Genomic DNA, 16,759 nt, shown 5'->3' with positions numbered 1-16,759 from the left:
TTGTGCTTCACTACTTACGGACGGCATTAGGGCATCCGCATCGCCGTGCGATGCTGTCTTGGTCTCGTCTTGACGAGACAAGACAACACCGAGACAGCGTTGCGACGCTCGTCACGTCTCGACGAGACGCGACATCTCGTCGCGCGACGCGTGCTCGCGATGCCGGCCTCGAGCTGGCGAGACACGCGCGCGGGCCACGTGGCGTGCGCTGGCGGATGGCGTGACGCCCACTCGCCGGCCCGCGAGTGGGCGTCGGAATTATGACGTAATAATTTTTTTTTAAAATTCAAAAAATTTGAAAAAAAAATAAAAATTTAAACGGTCAAATGACCGTTCCCAAACGGTCGATTTTTCAAAAAAAAAATTTCTTTTATTATTCTATAAATACTCCATTCCTCTTCCATTCTCTTCCTCTTCCATTCTCCATTTTACACACAAACACTACACTCATCTATTCTTTTCTCTCCAATTGTTGAAAAAATGTCCGGCGATGGAAACTCCAGCGGCGGCGGCGGCGGCAGGTGGCGCTCCGGTGGGCTCGACTTGAACTCGTTCGACGATTGGGCGAGCATGTACAACTTTTTGGGTACTCCCAGTTCGTCACCGGGCACCCAAGCCTCGACGACTCCGTCGGCGTACCAAACACCACATTTTGATGTGGATGCATACTATCGTCCCTCCCCCCCCCCCAAGAGGTACGAGCAATCGCCGGGATTATCCCAAATTCCAGAGAATTTTTTGCCGCCTGAACGCACTTTGCCCAACTGGCCAATAGCAATAGGTGGAGGCTCCGACAGGATCGGCGTCAATGCCGAGGAGGAAGAGGAGGAAGAGGGCGACCACGAGGTTGTGGGGACGGCAGTCGTCATCCATACAGCCAAAAGGAGACGTTGGATCTGTACGACGCTTAGATCAGCGTCTACTACGATCCTGTCGTCGGGAATCAACAAACCCACAAGTGTTTTTGGAAAAAAGTCACCTAAGTTTACAACGCACGAAGGCCGAAGAACACCTTTGCCCGCAACGTGAAGATGCTCCGCAGTCATTGGGACCGATGCGATAAAGATGTCAAAATTTTTTGCGAGATATACTGGGCAGAAGAGGCGAATTATCAAAGCGGAGCCAGTGGAGCCGACATTCTGAGAGCGGCGTTGCGGGTCTTCAAAGACGACGTCGGTAAAGATTTCAAGCATGTCGATGTTTGGTCGCAAGTCCACCACCTTGAAAGGTGGGCTGGCGGTGTCGAGTCGGGCTCGAAACGCACAAAGCACACGGCGCGTGGCCACTACTCTTCTAGTGATGGTGGTGAAGGCAACACCTCACGAGAGGGCACGCCAACCGATGATGCAAGGGGGTCTTTCGGTTCACGACGTCGGCCCCAAGGGACCAAGGCGGCGAAGGCGGCTAGAGCGAGGGGGAAAGGGAAGGGGAGGGGCCACGGCGAATCAAGCCAGGCGGGCTCGGGCTCGATCTCTGGCACGGGCTCGAACACCCTAATGTCCATGTACCTGGTCGCCACGATGCCTGACACTTCAAAAATGAATCCTCGCCAATTTGAAGCTCATATGGACGGAATTGAGCATCTGAAAGCTCAACTTTGTATTCGGGATCGATCTAACTTGGGTGCACCGCCGACTTCGGGGGATGATTCGCCGGCGAAGTAGTTTTTATAGTTTAATTTAGAGTATTTTAATTATGTATTTTTTTATTTTTTAGGATTTTAAATTATGTATTTTTTATTTTTTAGGCTTTTAAATTGTAATTTTTATTTTATTTAATGAAGTGTGTTTTTATTAATTGAATTTGTTGGAGTTAAAAATAAAAAATTAAATTGAATGAATAGTTAAGGGATGAGATGGTTAAGAGATGGAGGGATGCAGGTGCTGTCTCTTAGTTAAAAGATGAGCTGAAAAGTACAGTAGGGCCCATGAATAGTAAAGAAATGAGACGGTTAAGAGACGGATAAGAGACATGGATGCGGATGGCCTTAAGCAATTTGGAGATACTATGATCTTAAAGTTTAGATACCGATTGTATTAGCTATTTACTTAATAACTACTCCTTTTGTCCTAAGAAAGGATGCATTCTTTCCTTTTTTTTTAATTTATCTCATAAAAATATTTCCTTTCTAATTTTGAAAATTGATCTATTCTTCACTAATTTACCATTTGTGCATTAAATCTCGTGCTCAACTAAAAGTGCAAACTCTTGTAGGACAGAGGTGTCCATAATATCGGAGCTGAATATTCTGCAATAAAAAATACTCTATCCGTCCCATAAAAATATGTGCACTTTCCATTTCTGTTTATCCCATAAAATTATGAGAATTTCCATTTACGGAAGTTGTCTCCAACTCATTGCTCATTTATATCATTATGGTCCACCATAACTCATTAAACACTAATAATAACGTGGATCACATTATCCATTAACATCACTTTAACTATCTTTCTCTTCACATCTCTTATTATATCAATTATACATTAATTTTATTATATCAATTATGTATTAATTCTCGTGATATTTCATTTACCAGTAATTTTATTGGATAGGACAAAGGAAGTAAAATTTTATAAAATGCTAGTTGCGTATTTTTTACGTGGATGTGGTCGTATTTTTCTAATGTATAATCACATTCGAGTTGTTGACCCGGCCCCGTTGGTATATAGAGATCATCAATTTGTTTGTAGATAATTTTATTAAATGCAGTAAGCACATCTATTTACTGCGACATTAAAATTATAATTAAAATTTAAATTATATATCATCAACATATTGATAACATCCCATCATAAAGTAATAAAGTTTTAATATATTAATTATCATCTATGCTTTTCTGCAATATAAAATCTTGTATGATTTACATTTTATCTATTCTTTTAGAAGAGATTCGTTGTTTATTATCATTTGGTTAATTATCTTAATTGTACTATGAAAAAATTCTGATGCTCTATTTTATAAAATATACGTCTCTGGTGGATTACTATATAAAAAAAAGAAGAATCTAGATACATTTTAATATAAATGACAACATTTTTTAAAATGCGGTAACGGTATTATTTTCAAACGATCCCTATAATACGTTATAATAGTTTAATAGGAGTAGTACATCTAGTTCACCAAAATCCGTTTGATAAATACTTAAATGATGCCATGTATACACTAAATTTTAGTGCTACATGTGAATCAATAAATAGATAATATTGCATATAAGGTTGACCGAAAAATAGTTACAAATTTCAAAATCAAATAAATCAAAATCATTTATGGTCCTAAAATAAATGTACCATATTTAATTGACGCGAGTAATGAATCTTCAAAAGAAAAAAATAATACCCCCTCCGTCCCAAGTTATTTGAGTCGTATTCTATTTTGGATTTTTCCAAATTTACTTGAATCGTTTTTTTTCAGCTAAAAATAAAATATCCCATCACACTTACTTTATTCTTCTTTTACTTTACCCTCTCTTAATTTATTCTTTATTCTACTTTATTTAACTTACTAAACACAATTTTCGTAAATATCGTGCCGAAAAGAAACGCCTCAAGTAACGTGGGATGGAGGGAGTAGAATATAAATTCTATTTTTATATATACGCTTTCCACCCTAAAAAATAGATTAATTTTATCATTTTGAGCCGTCCCCCAAAATTGGACTAAATTTAAATACGAAAAGTTTTCAATTAATTGCACACCACTAAAAATGTGAACCGCACAATACACTAAAACTATTTTTACTACTTTTTTCCTTGCTCTTTCTTATTTTTCTATATCTCTCTTACTATATTAATTGCACATTAAAATTCATATCATTTACAAGTTTATTTATATTCTAGGATGTAAAGATGATATTTTATTTAAATTATGAGATGAATAATTATAACATGTGAAATCCACCTACAAAATTTATAAAAGTGGAATAAAATAAATTATGAAATGAATAATTAAATAACATGTGAAATCCACCTACAAAATTTATAAAAGTGGTATAAAATATTTATTATGGTCTAAATAAATATAAAATTACAGGAACTTATTGGAGTCGAGTGGAAGTAGAAAGCACACTAATTATCTAACACAACTTTAGAAACGGTAGATTTCTACCATTATGAAATAATATTAATACAGTTCGGAGGTGTTCGGTAGGCAAGACTAAATCTCATAATTAAATATGTATTTTTGGTTCATAAGATTGACCCCCACACTTAATCCTAAATGGATAGTCTCATGATAATTAGTCATAGCCTCCCCCCTCCAACTAAAATAATCCCACAACTTAATCCTAGATGGATAGTCTCGTGATAATTAGTCATGGCAACCGAACACCCCCTTCGTGTACTCCTTCGGTCCTTCCTGTCATTATTAATTGTCCATTTTGCTATTTTTATTTCGTTCATATTAATTAGCTAATTTCACTTTTATTATACTGGTAAGTGGATCCCAAAATCTATTAAATTATATGTCTACAACTATTACTATCTTTGTCCCCTGAATATTGTTCTAGTTTAACTCGGCACGAGTTTTAAAAAATGTAATGAAAAGTGAGTTGAAAAAGTTAGTGGAACGTGAGTCCTACTTGTATATCTTATTTCTCTCTCATTTCTCATAATTAAAATATTCAATTTTTTTCTCTTTCTACTTACTCTATCTAATAAATTCTTCTAAAATTATGTGTCACTTTAAAATGTTGACATATTGAATACGACCAAGGGATTAAATAAAGAGAGATGATAGTAAAACAAAAAAAAAATTACTATTATTAATAATTTGACGTATTAATTATATATTAAATAATAAATATAGTCGGTGAACAAGTTAAAAAAACTTGATTAGTCTCTAGCTTCATATTCAATTTTTTTATATTTAAATTATCTCTATATTACTTTTTAAATTTGAATTAATGTATATATTAATTATATTTTATGATTATGAAAAATATAAAAAATTATAAAGCGTTAATATATGACCATATATTTTAGTTAAATACATAAAAATTTCAAATAAATTTATTTTTGATTGTATAAAATTTGATGGTCATATATTTATTGTTAAATAATGGGCAGCATGTTGAGAAAGGGTGCTTTTTTGTGTGTGGGGGCCACAGCGACCTCTATTTCGGACGGCGTCTGTTAAAAGGTTGGCGCCCCAAGGCATCTTATTACAACCGACAACTCACCGGTAATACCTCTATCTATACATACAAGCACCATTTATACGTATTTTTTACACAGACGGAAAATCAAAAATAAATTATGTGTGAGGAAAGTACATTTGATAGAATTTTCCACATATATAAAGCTACGAAATTAATATCCATTGGCAATCAACAATTATTGATTTTTGCATAAGAATTAAAATGTAGTGAATTTTGTCAGGTAGCTATACAGGTATGCGAAAGGTTAATTAATAGCGTCAAAATTAAATGCTATAAGTGATAAATTGGAAAATAAATAAATGTATTATTTGTGGAGAGAGAAAAGGGAGTATACGGCGGGCATCATATAAAATGAGGAGTTCTAGTTTCTCTTTACATCTTCTTCTCTTGGAATGAGAGCTTAGCTTATTCATCATCACCATCTCTCTCTGCTGATCTCTAGCAACCATGGGTGGCGATAAAGCAATCAGTCTTGAAGAGATCAAGAATGAGACTGTTGATCTGGTATTCACTCTTTTCTTCCTTCTTCTCTATTTCATTTCAACAAGATCTGGTTTGCTTTTATAACTTATTCATTTCTCTTTCTGCACAAATACAATCTTCTATGTTAGATTTTTACAATTAGATGGATGTTTTGCTTTACAATGTGGCCGTGCCATGATTTTCATCGTATTCTTCACTGACCATCGTTTTCTGCTCTCTCCCACTTTTTCTGTCTCATTTTTGTACTTTTTCAAACTCTCTGTCCCTCTCTCTCTCTATCTCTCACAGATTGAGAGAGAAGAGATTCAAAGTTAACAAGAAAGCTAAAAAATAATTTCAGTAACATGGTATGCTAACGGAAAATTAATGCTAGGATAATTTTGAACTAAACAATTAGACTATGTGAATATATTCTTATGCGAAAAAGCTTGTGCTAGCACATGTTGCTGTTGGAAGAGTTGGCCACTCCTTATCGGCCTAACAATTTTTTTTATTATTATTTCTTTTCTTTTTTTGTTGTTGTCTGTACCCAATACTTTCTTTATTTAAAAGTTAGATACGATTTTTTCATGTATAATTGAAAAATATGAGATAGAAAAAAAAAAGTAATTAAATTATTATCAGTGAAGATTAAGTTACGTCTAGTTAAAGAAAAAAGAGTTTTTAAAATAAGAAAGTGTACTTTTTCTTATGGGACGAACTAAAATGAAAAGACAAAAGAGTTTTCAAAATAAGAAAGTGTACTTTTTCTTATGGGACGAACTAAAATGAAAGAGTGCATATTTCGATAAGGTGAGAAATTATTAGATAGATCAGTACTTAGTATTTCCCTATTTGTGATAGCTGGAACCGCTTTATTTGTCCTAATTTGATCTGTACACATGATAGTACTAATTCTTTTCCGCAATTAATTAATGCTATAAAAATCTCTATTTTTGAATATAAACAATAATAGAACTCCTTTCATCTAAAGGAATATGACTATTTCATAATTCAGAATTTAGGCAATTTAATTTTGTGTGAAAAGTGTAGAAAATAAAGTAAGAGAGAGATAATAAAATAGAGATAGAGATATTTTTAGTTTTAATAACGTATTATTTTGATTAAGATAAATAAAAGAAGAAAATGATTCATCTTTAATAGGACATTGAAGGAGTATTTATTATTTAATCGTTGCTAACGTGAATAAGTAAAGTTTTGTAGGGGAATTTGCACAGGTAGTTTTTCCGTGGTACGTTTCGATTTTTGCGTTTTGGGAAATGGAAATATTTTAATCAACGGCTCTGGGTATCGTTCAGACAACAAATTTAGTTGAATAAATATATATCATCCCTAGATTCCTCCGATATTTCGGACTTGGCACACTCAGTGATTTCTCTGAATGAGGGCCCCACTTGAAAGGCTAAACCGCACTGCAATTGGTTGCAATTCTTTGCGGATTTGAGTGGGACCCATACTCACTCACGCACTTGGAAAGTCAATGTTGGATTGTTTTATGCATCTTGCTTGGGTCCACCATTTCATGTGAATAGACAGTTTGGCTGACTCTGTGTGCGCATGCTTTCCTAACCTTTATTACTCCCTACAATTGAATTAGTTTAGGACAACTGAATTATACTTCCTCCGTCCCATTAAATATGCAACATTTATTTTTCGGCACGGGATTTTATGTAGTGTTATTTTGTGAGTGAATGAAAAGAGAGTAAAGTAAGAGAGAAGAAAAAGTAGAGAGAGTATTGTTTCCATTTTTAGAAACGTTTCATTTTAATGGAACAGACCAAAAAGGAAAACGTTTCATTTCTAATGGGACAGAGGGAGTATCAATTAAAAGTATTTTAGTTTCCAAATTATTCAACTTTATGTGGCTCGACGAATTCCAATCTGGCTCTTTATTGATGGTTGACATTAATGTGTTTACTTTTGGAATTGTATCATTTTCTAACATCAAGCTTTCTGATCAAGTTGTATGGATAGTTGCAAACTGAAAATATGCTATACAGTTATTAAGTTGAAATGACTAAAAATAATTGGTTTTTGTAAATGATAAAATTTGAAAACGAAAATAATTACATACTCCTTCTGTTGGCGTCAGAAGTTCCTTTGAGTTCGGTACGAGTTTTAACAAATATAAAAGAAAGCGGGTAGGAAAAGATAATAGAATGTGAGACTTATTTTTATATACTCCCTACGTCCCACTTTAGAGAGTCCCATTTGAGTCTCACTTTATATAGTTTATGATAAAATGTGAGTACTGGAAAAGGATAGTAGAATGTGTCGCCTATTACCATTTATGAAATATTCCAATCGAGATTCCTAAAGTGGAACACCCAAAAATGATAAACTGAGACTGCTAAAGTGAAATAGAGGGAGTGTTAGTTTATAATAGAATGTGAGTGGAATGAGTTAGTAGAAAGTGGGGTCTACCTACCATTTATAGTAACAATGAACTGAGACTTCTAATGACCAAACGATTAAAATGGTAAATTAAGACTCCTAATAGCAGACAAAGGGAGTACTTCACTCTCATGCATGAAGCTATGTCATATTATCAACTTTACATGTAGATATGAGAACCATCCATCCATATAACTGATCTCTTTCCCTCATCAAATAACAGGAAAAAGTCCCCATTGAGGAAGTCTTTGAGCAACTGAAATGCACCAGAGAGGGACTTAGTTCCGATGAGGGGGCCAACAGACTTCAAATTTTCGGCCCCAATAAGTTGGAAGAGAAGAAGGTAAAACACCAAACCACTTTCCTCCTCATTCATGATCTAGCAATGTATGGATAATGTGTTTTCTTCCTGTGGTGCAGGAAAGCAAATTTCTCAAGTTCCTTGGTTTCATGTGGAATCCACTCTCATGGGTCATGGAGGCGGCAGCGATTATGGCCATTGCTTTGGCCAATGGAGGCGGAAAGCCCCCGGATTGGCAGGATTTCGTTGGTATTGTTTGCCTGCTTGTTATCAACTCTACTATAAGTTTCATCGAAGAGAACAATGCCGGAAATGCTGCTGCTGCCCTTATGGCTGGTCTTGCTCCTAAAACAAAGGTACTTATAATGTTTGCAACATAGAGGTGTGATCCGTTGCTAACTTTCTTAAGTTTCCAAATCTGATAACTCATCAGCACGGTTATTAAAAATGTCAATATCAACATAAACATAGTTGACATTGATATTTAAATGTCAAATGTCAACACAAATTTGTGTTGACATTTTAATGTGATCGTGTTGAATTTTTAATACACTGCGTTGATGAGTTAGCAAGTTAGCAGTTTAAGAAAAGTTAGCATTATAACGTACCCTTGCAACATAAATAATGTTTCTTGTGGCTAATCATAATGTTATGCAGGTTCTCAGGGACGGTCGATGGAGTGAGCAGGAAGCTGCGATTCTCGTACCTGGAGACATTATCAGCATTAAGCTTGGCGACATTGTCCCTGCTGATGCTCGTCTTCTTGAGGGCGATCCTTTAAAGATTGACCAGTCTGCCCTTACCGGAGAATCCTTGCCCGTGACCAAGAATGCGTACGATGAAGTTTTCTCTGGCTCGACTTGCAAACAAGGTGAACTAGAAGCAGTAGTCATCGCAACCGGCGTCCACACTTTCTTTGGAAAGGCTGCACATCTAGTGGACAGCACCAACCAGGTGGGACACTTCCAGAAAGTGCTCACTGCGATCGGTAACTTCTGCATCTGCTCCATCGCCGTTGGTATGGCAGCTGAGATAATAGTGATGTACCCAATTCAGCACAGGCCATACAGAAGTGGAATAGATAACCTCCTTGTTCTTTTGATCGGAGGCATTCCCATTGCTATGCCGACAGTCTTGTCTGTCACCATGGCTATTGGATCCCACCGGCTATCACAGCAGGGAGCCATCACCAAGAGAATGACTGCTATTGAGGAAATGGCTGGAATGGATGTCTTGTGTAGTGATAAGACTGGAACTTTGACCCTAAACAAGTTGACTGTCGATAAATCCTTGATCGAGGTCTTTGCAAAGGGCGTGGATCCCGAGCACGTGCTACTCCTTGCTGCAAGGGCATCTAGAACCGAAAACCAAGATGCTATTGATGCTGCCATTGTTGGTACCCTCGCTGATCCAAAAGAGGTAATGTAATCTATCACTTACATACACTGAAATGAATAAGGATTTCTTACTTTATACGAACGTGATCATATTAGGCAAGAGCCGGTATCAAAGAGGTTCACTTCTTGCCTTTCAACCCTGTCGATAAAAGGACTGCTTTGACTTACATCGACTCCGATGGGAACTGGCACAGAGCTAGCAAGGGAGCCCCCGAACAGGTCTGCTTGATTATTCACCTTTATCCATAGTCGTTCCGATAACTTTGGAATTATTTATAATCAGTACTGATTGCTCTTTCATTTTCTTCTACCAGATTTTGACTCTATGTAACTGCAGAGAAGACTTAAAGAAAAAAGTCCACAGTGTTATTGATAAATTCGCTGAGCGTGGGCTTCGTTCTTTGGCTGTCGCCAGACAGGTTCGAGATCAATAGGGTTCTTCAGACTTTCCTCTTCCTCGTCAGCTCTCTTGGTTCCTCAATATTGTGTCATGTATTTCAGGAGGTTCCGGAAAAATCCAAGGATTCCCCTGGTGGACCATGGCAGTTTATTGGGCTCTTATCGCTTTTTGATCCTCCGAGACATGACAGTGCTGAGACCATCCGTAGAGCTCTGAACCTCGGTGTCAATGTCAAAATGATTACTGGTAAGTGGAGTTGGTGGCCTTCAAACTACTAAAGCTCGTCCCGTTCATTAATTTTTATTTTTCAAATTCTAGGTGATCAACTTGCCATTGGTAAGGAGACTGGCCGTAGGCTCGGTATGGGAGTAAATATGTACCCTTCTGCTTCTTTACTCGGTAACCACAAGGATGAGTCGATAGCCGGCCTACCTGTTGAAGAATTGATTGAGAAGGCAGATGGTTTTGCTGGGGTGTTTCCAGGTGCGGTTTCTCCCATTTATATACTACTACATCATAATTTGTGGAGTATTTTTGATTCACTTTCTTTCTTGTTTCCATGCAGAGCACAAATACGAAATCGTGAAAAAACTGCAGGAGAGGAAGCACATTGTTGGAATGACAGGTGATGGTGTCAACGATGCCCCTGCTCTTAAAAAGGCAGATATCGGGATTGCTGTTGCTGACGCTACTGATGCTGCAAGAAGCGCATCTGACATTGTACTAACTGAACCCGGACTGAGTGTTATCATTAGTGCAGTGCTGACCAGCAGAGCTATTTTCCAGAGAATGAAGAACTATACAGTGAGTTTATTTTTCATATATTGTCTGCATTTTCGCTATGATTTTTTAGTTAAGCCGTGATTAAGGCTTTACGTTTTCTGCTTGCCAGATATATGCAGTGTCCATCACTATCCGTATTGTGGTAAGTTGATCAATCAAACAAAAACTGTTTCGCCTTCCTTCTTTGCAGATATTGATTCCTGGAGTAATTCTTTCTTCTTCCTTCGCAGTTCGGCTTCATGTTCATTGCATTGATTTGGAAGTTTGATTTCTCCCCCTTTATGGTTTTGATCATTGCCATTTTGAATGATGGTAAGATTATGTCCATTTATGTACGTATACGTTCACTTTACGTTCCAACTATTCGTATTTTCAAACTTATTGTGATTCGCAACGATTCAGGTACAATTATGACCATCTCTAAGGATAGAGTGAAGCCATCTCCATTGCCTGATAGCTGGAAGTTGAAAGAGATTTTCGCCACTGGCATCGTTCTTGGAGGCTATCTTGCTCTAATGACCGTCATTTTCTTCTGGCTGATCCACGAAACCGACTTCTTCCCTGTAAGTATCCACCAAGGAACTCAGTTCTATTCCATACTATTTTAGTTTATCTCTCCTCTTTACGAAGATTCTGCAACCATAATTATGCAGGACAAATTCGGAGTTAGAACTATCAGAGATAACGAGGATGAAATGATGGCTGCTCTATACTTGCAAGTGAGTATTGTTAGCCAAGCCCTTATCTTCGTGACCAGATCTCGCAGCTGGTCATTCGTGGAACGCCCTGGATTTCTGCTCTTGATTGCTTTCGCGATTGCTCAACTGGTAAAATACGTAAACCTTTTTCATCAAAGAACTGCATCTTCACTTATCATTCCTCTAAAAACTTTGGTTTTAATTGTTTTCCCAGATTGCAACTCTGATAGCTGTGTATGCCAACTGGGCTTTTGCAAGAATTCATGGCTGTGGTTGGGGATGGGCTGGTGTTATCTGGATTTACAGCATCGTCTTTTATCTGCCCCTTGACTTGATGAAGTTCGCCATCCGTTACATCTTGAGTGGAAAGGCGTGGCAAAACCTGTATGACAACAAGGTATGTATGCAAAATCGGTATTTTCAGTATTTTTTTGGTACGATAAGTGCGGTGTTTAGGTATTTTTCCCCACCCTAGGAGTACTATGGTTTACTAGTTTTTTCCCCATTTAGTGTAAAAGGTGAATGAAATTTAATCTCTCTTAAAATCAGACTGCTTTCACAACCAAGAAAGACTATGGAAAAGAAGAGAGAGAAGCTCAATGGGCTCATGCTCAGAGGACTCTGCATGGACTTCAAACACCAGTAGCTGACACCGTCTTCAACGAGAAGAGCAGCTATCGCGAGTTGTCAGAAATTGCAGAACAGGCTAAAAGGAGAGCTGAGATCGCAAGGTACAAACTCAACTTTTCATTGAATGTGTTATCATGACTTTGGTTTCGTGTCCTCTGACTTGTATTCCACAGGCTACGCGAGCTGCACACGCTCAAGGGGCATGTTGAGTCTGTTGTGAAGCTAAAGGGGCTCGACATTGAGACAATCCAACAACATTACACCGTCTAACGGAATCTCTGAGAGGAGCTGTTCTGGGAACGAGAATATATTCGAAGAACAAACGAATACCTTTTAGATAAAACTGTTCTGAAGAGGAACAAGACAGTGTGACATGCCTGATTCCTCGTTATTTATTCTGTTTCTTGTTTCTTAATGTAATGTCAAGTCAAGGTGCCCTAGAATGGGCTGATCTTTGACTCTTTTATGAGTACAATGGCATCTCCCTGTTATACAGTTTTCATAACTCAATCTTGTATTTTTACATCTTTTTCATATTTTCCCAGTTATTTATAATGGCTCGTCACTCAGAGATGTATGTGATTGTAAAAAAAACAAATGTTTCATGGTGTAATATTCAAGGATGTTGATATACAACTCTCTTTGCAAGAGGTACAAGAAAGCAAATTCTTTGCAAGATCTAGCTACCTTGACGAGAAGGTGTTAATGTAGTTCAAATTGTCTTGTCTTATCCTCTATTGTTTCACCTTACTTGTAAATTCTAATCCCATAAAGCATAGTAGTGAGAATGTGAGATTCATAAAGATATAATCTCACATTAATATATAAAACTAGTAACTCCATCGATATTACTGAAGATGCCGATCTGTTCCAATGGGCGATAAAGCGGCCAAGGAGAGAGAAGACAGAGGACAGTGGGTCATCGGAAGCCCAATCAATGGCGAGGGTAGAAGATTTGGCGAAAAGCGTCAAAGTCCAACAGCAGAGAACGAGGTTCGAACTGATAAAGACATAGACTGCCGAACTCAACCCGAGAATCAAGAAGCATTACGCGTCTCTCATCCAAGAGTTGCATCGCAATTTGGGGATGAGTGACGATTTGGATGAGAGGGATAATGGTGATTTTTTTTTAATGAAATATGTTTTTTTTCTTCAATTAATTTTATTTTTATTATTTTATATTCGATAAACACCAACATTTAAAATGAATTATTAGAGAATGTGAAAGTTAAAATTGGTTGAGGATGTGCTGAGATGGGCTGAGGATAGGCTAGATGATAAAATTACTGACGTGCAGGAGAAAATTGGAGATGAACTGAGGTCTAAGGATGGGCTGTCCACCACTGTAAATGCTCTAATCTTGCTACCACTACCAGTCTTGGTAGCATTGGATCCAAATGCCAATACCCATGCCACCATGGGTATGGATCCTCTGCTGCGCTGATATGCACAGCAGGGGATCCATATCCTGCCACCATGGAGACTAAAGGCCAACTCGGCAAACTAATTCTCCCTATTCTTGTCAAGTATCATCACTTGTAAAAACTTATTGTCCCCGAATAGACAAAACACAACACATCTAGAGGTCATTATACTAATACATTTTATTTTATTATGTTCTATAAATTTTTTTGTTTCATTAGATTTTGTACTAATGCATCTCATTTTATTAGGTCCCTTTTTTTCATTAGGTCCTTATTATTAATGCATTTTAAGTTCTTTGGTTGAATCAATAATTAGTGAACTTCATAATTTAAATAGCTTTTTATGTTAATAAATTTATTTTGTTTTCTATTTTTTCTTATTTAGTTTGCAATTAATTCAGCTGTAATATCAACTCAAGAACTATTAAAAGAATATGATACATTATTTTTTCTTATTTATTTTGCAATTAATTCAGCAGCAATATCAACTCAAGAACTATTAAAAGAATATGATAAATTTATAACTTGATAATGAGCAATATCGAATAAGTTGTTGGGCTATAATTTATGGAATTTGGGCCAGATAGAATAGAAGAAAATGAGAGTCTTGGGACCAAATTTTATAAAAGTTTTGGGCTAGTCTTGTTATATTTATTTGTTGATTTAATTAACGTAATGGGCTGATTAATTATTTCCGAGAAGACATTTTAAAGTCCGGTATATTTATCATCTTGAATAATTATTTCAAAGAGATTAATGTTTGCATATGGGCCTTCATCATGTTAATTCTATCACGATTAAAATTATTAACGCTAGTTATAAAAGTGTAATTAATTTTGCTTTGTATATTAATTGGAAAGAAAAGTATATTTTATATATTAATGTGAGAAAGAATTTTTTCTAAGAATGAAATTTGATATCTTTTGCGGAGAAACTGAAAAGAAAAATGTGACATCCATTTGTACACGATACGAGTTCTAATTATAAATTAGTAAAGTAAGATAGAATGAGAAAAATAGGTAAGTAAATGGGGGAAAATGGAAAGTATGCGAGAGAAACTTTCTATTTTTAGAAATGAGACTATTTTTTGTGGACATTCTAAAGTGGCAAAATAAGACTATTTTTTGTAGACGGAGGAAGTAAGAAATATAAAAAACTAATCCTATAAATCAAATAACCAAATTTATAAAGGCTTTGAGTTATCACATTTTGGGCTGGGCCATAATGCATTTCTTAACAGCTAAAACAGCCTTCGGCTCAAACAAAAGTTTCCTTCCCTTTCTTGGCACAAAGTAATAGGATGTCGTGTTGTATTATTTAAAATAAATTCAATGAATCATCATTTCCTCTCAATTAATTCTATTTGTAGTATGCAAATTAATTAATATAGTCATCCCTAAATTTGTCTTTCGATTAATTTCAGGTGTGAAGATTGATTGCAATCATGGGGTTGTCTACTTCTAAGTTACGGCTACAAATCAAAATGTTTTGCCCCTTAAGTTTATCATTGCATAGTATGACCACCAATCCACCATCATCATTACAATTTAATCACACGTATAAAAACCCATCAAATAAAATTATCCTGGTCGTTATCCAGGATGTAATCAAATGAAAAATTATGTGCAAATTCCAAACTATAATCCGATCTATTAGAAAATGTCAACAAATGATAAAATAACAGCAACATTGTCAACAGTTAACGGTTAGCGGTTAGTGTTGACATCAAAATCTTGACATTTTATATTATGTTGACACATTATTAATATTTATATTGAGGAATTTGAAATTTGTAATATACAGAGTTTGTATTTTATCCCTGCCTTCGTTACCCAATGCCTAAATCTTGCATCAACTCAAAATTGCAACTAATTATTGCCTTCGTTACCCAATGCCTAAATCTTGCATTAACTCAAAATTGCAACTAATTATTGATAGGGATATCAGTATACTTGCTTTATTGTATGCTTTCTGGTGATGTAAAGACAAACTTAAATGTTCAACTTCCTTCTTCCATCTGTCCTTCCTTGAACTACAGCTACTGAGATTCTTATTCATTATCTTAATTTTTTTTGAATTTTTCTATACAGTGAATATTGAGTACTAGTGAAGTCAAAAGCAAAAAAGTTTAGTTTTAAGTTGTCGTCTTCTTTGTATGGAGTAGTTAGGCTTAACCAACAATTTATGTATGTACCTTAAAATAAGCAAGAATCTTAAACTTTCTCCCGCCGTCCCTTGAATTATTATTAATATTATTATTTTATTTATCGTTAATCATCAAAATTTCTCACTTCATATACATAAGGTTGGAATCTCCAATCAGTGTGCTACACAATGCAGAGTATTAAGCATATTGTAATAAATTGATTGTTATATTAATTGCATTTTTTTTTAATTGCTTGTGTATATTTTCAAATCGCACATTAATTTTGTGAAACCTACTAAATCAGCACCTGTATATTGTTAATGCTGAGAAGAAATTGCAGGAATTGTAGTTCCACTACTTAATTAATATACGTTAATTAATCATAGGAGATGTGTTTGATGTTTTTCATCAAATGAAGAATTAATATAATGACATCATGGAAAATGGAATTGATTATGGTAAACAAATTAAACAACCAACCAACAAACCAACTAAACACATTTCGATTATTCGATAATTAACAAAAAATATGGGGCATTCAAAGTTCAAGAATTGATAACCTAACTGCAGTAATTTATCTGTGAAGGAGTTCAACTAACTCCTCTCTTTGTTGAATTTTCTTTGAGTGAAAATTAATTACTTAACTTCCCTTATCGTTTCTGCTAATTGAGTGGCATTTGGTGCATTCATTAACAATGGATCAATCCTATGATTAAACCCATCTATCTGTTCATTAACTACCAGTCACATGCCCCTGTTTAAATTATTGATTAAAAATGGGGTTAATGCATAAGTAGGTCCTTCTATTTTGTATGTGTTGTTTATGTGGTTAGAAACGTAATTGTCATTCATTAGTGTTGGCAATTAAACTATCTCAAACTAAAATATACTCCAGTATAACTATCTCATATCGGTGTCAATAGATAACTAAAACTAGTATATAAATTTC

At 35.8% G+C, this 16,759-nt stretch overlaps 1 protein-coding gene across 1 annotated transcript; it reads left to right on the top strand.

Moving 5' to 3' along the window:
- Positions 1-5,496: 5,496 nt before the first annotated feature.
- Positions 5,497-12,750, top strand: HA3 (H[+]-ATPase 3). Its single transcript, XM_048086107.2, has 16 exons — positions 5,497-5,658; positions 8,255-8,374; positions 8,452-8,688; positions 8,990-9,751; positions 9,826-9,948; positions 10,044-10,148; positions 10,231-10,375; positions 10,448-10,612; positions 10,695-10,933; positions 11,022-11,054; positions 11,143-11,224; positions 11,315-11,475; positions 11,566-11,739; positions 11,825-12,007; positions 12,160-12,341; positions 12,414-12,750. Exons 1-16 carry the CDS (start codon positions 5,602-5,604, stop codon positions 12,508-12,510), a joined length of 2,865 nt encoding a protein of 954 aa, XP_047942064.1. The 5' UTR covers positions 5,497-5,601; the 3' UTR covers positions 12,511-12,750.
- Positions 12,751-16,759: the final 4,009 nt, after the last annotated feature.

This window comes from Salvia hispanica, chromosome 5 (assembly GCF_029641045.1).
Source record: "Salvia hispanica isolate PSC_SH4W2 chromosome 5, Shi_PSC_v1, whole genome shotgun sequence".
NCBI lineage: Eukaryota > Viridiplantae > Streptophyta > Magnoliopsida > Lamiales > Lamiaceae > Salvia > Salvia hispanica.
This window is presented reverse-complemented; position numbering and strand designations above follow the sequence as displayed.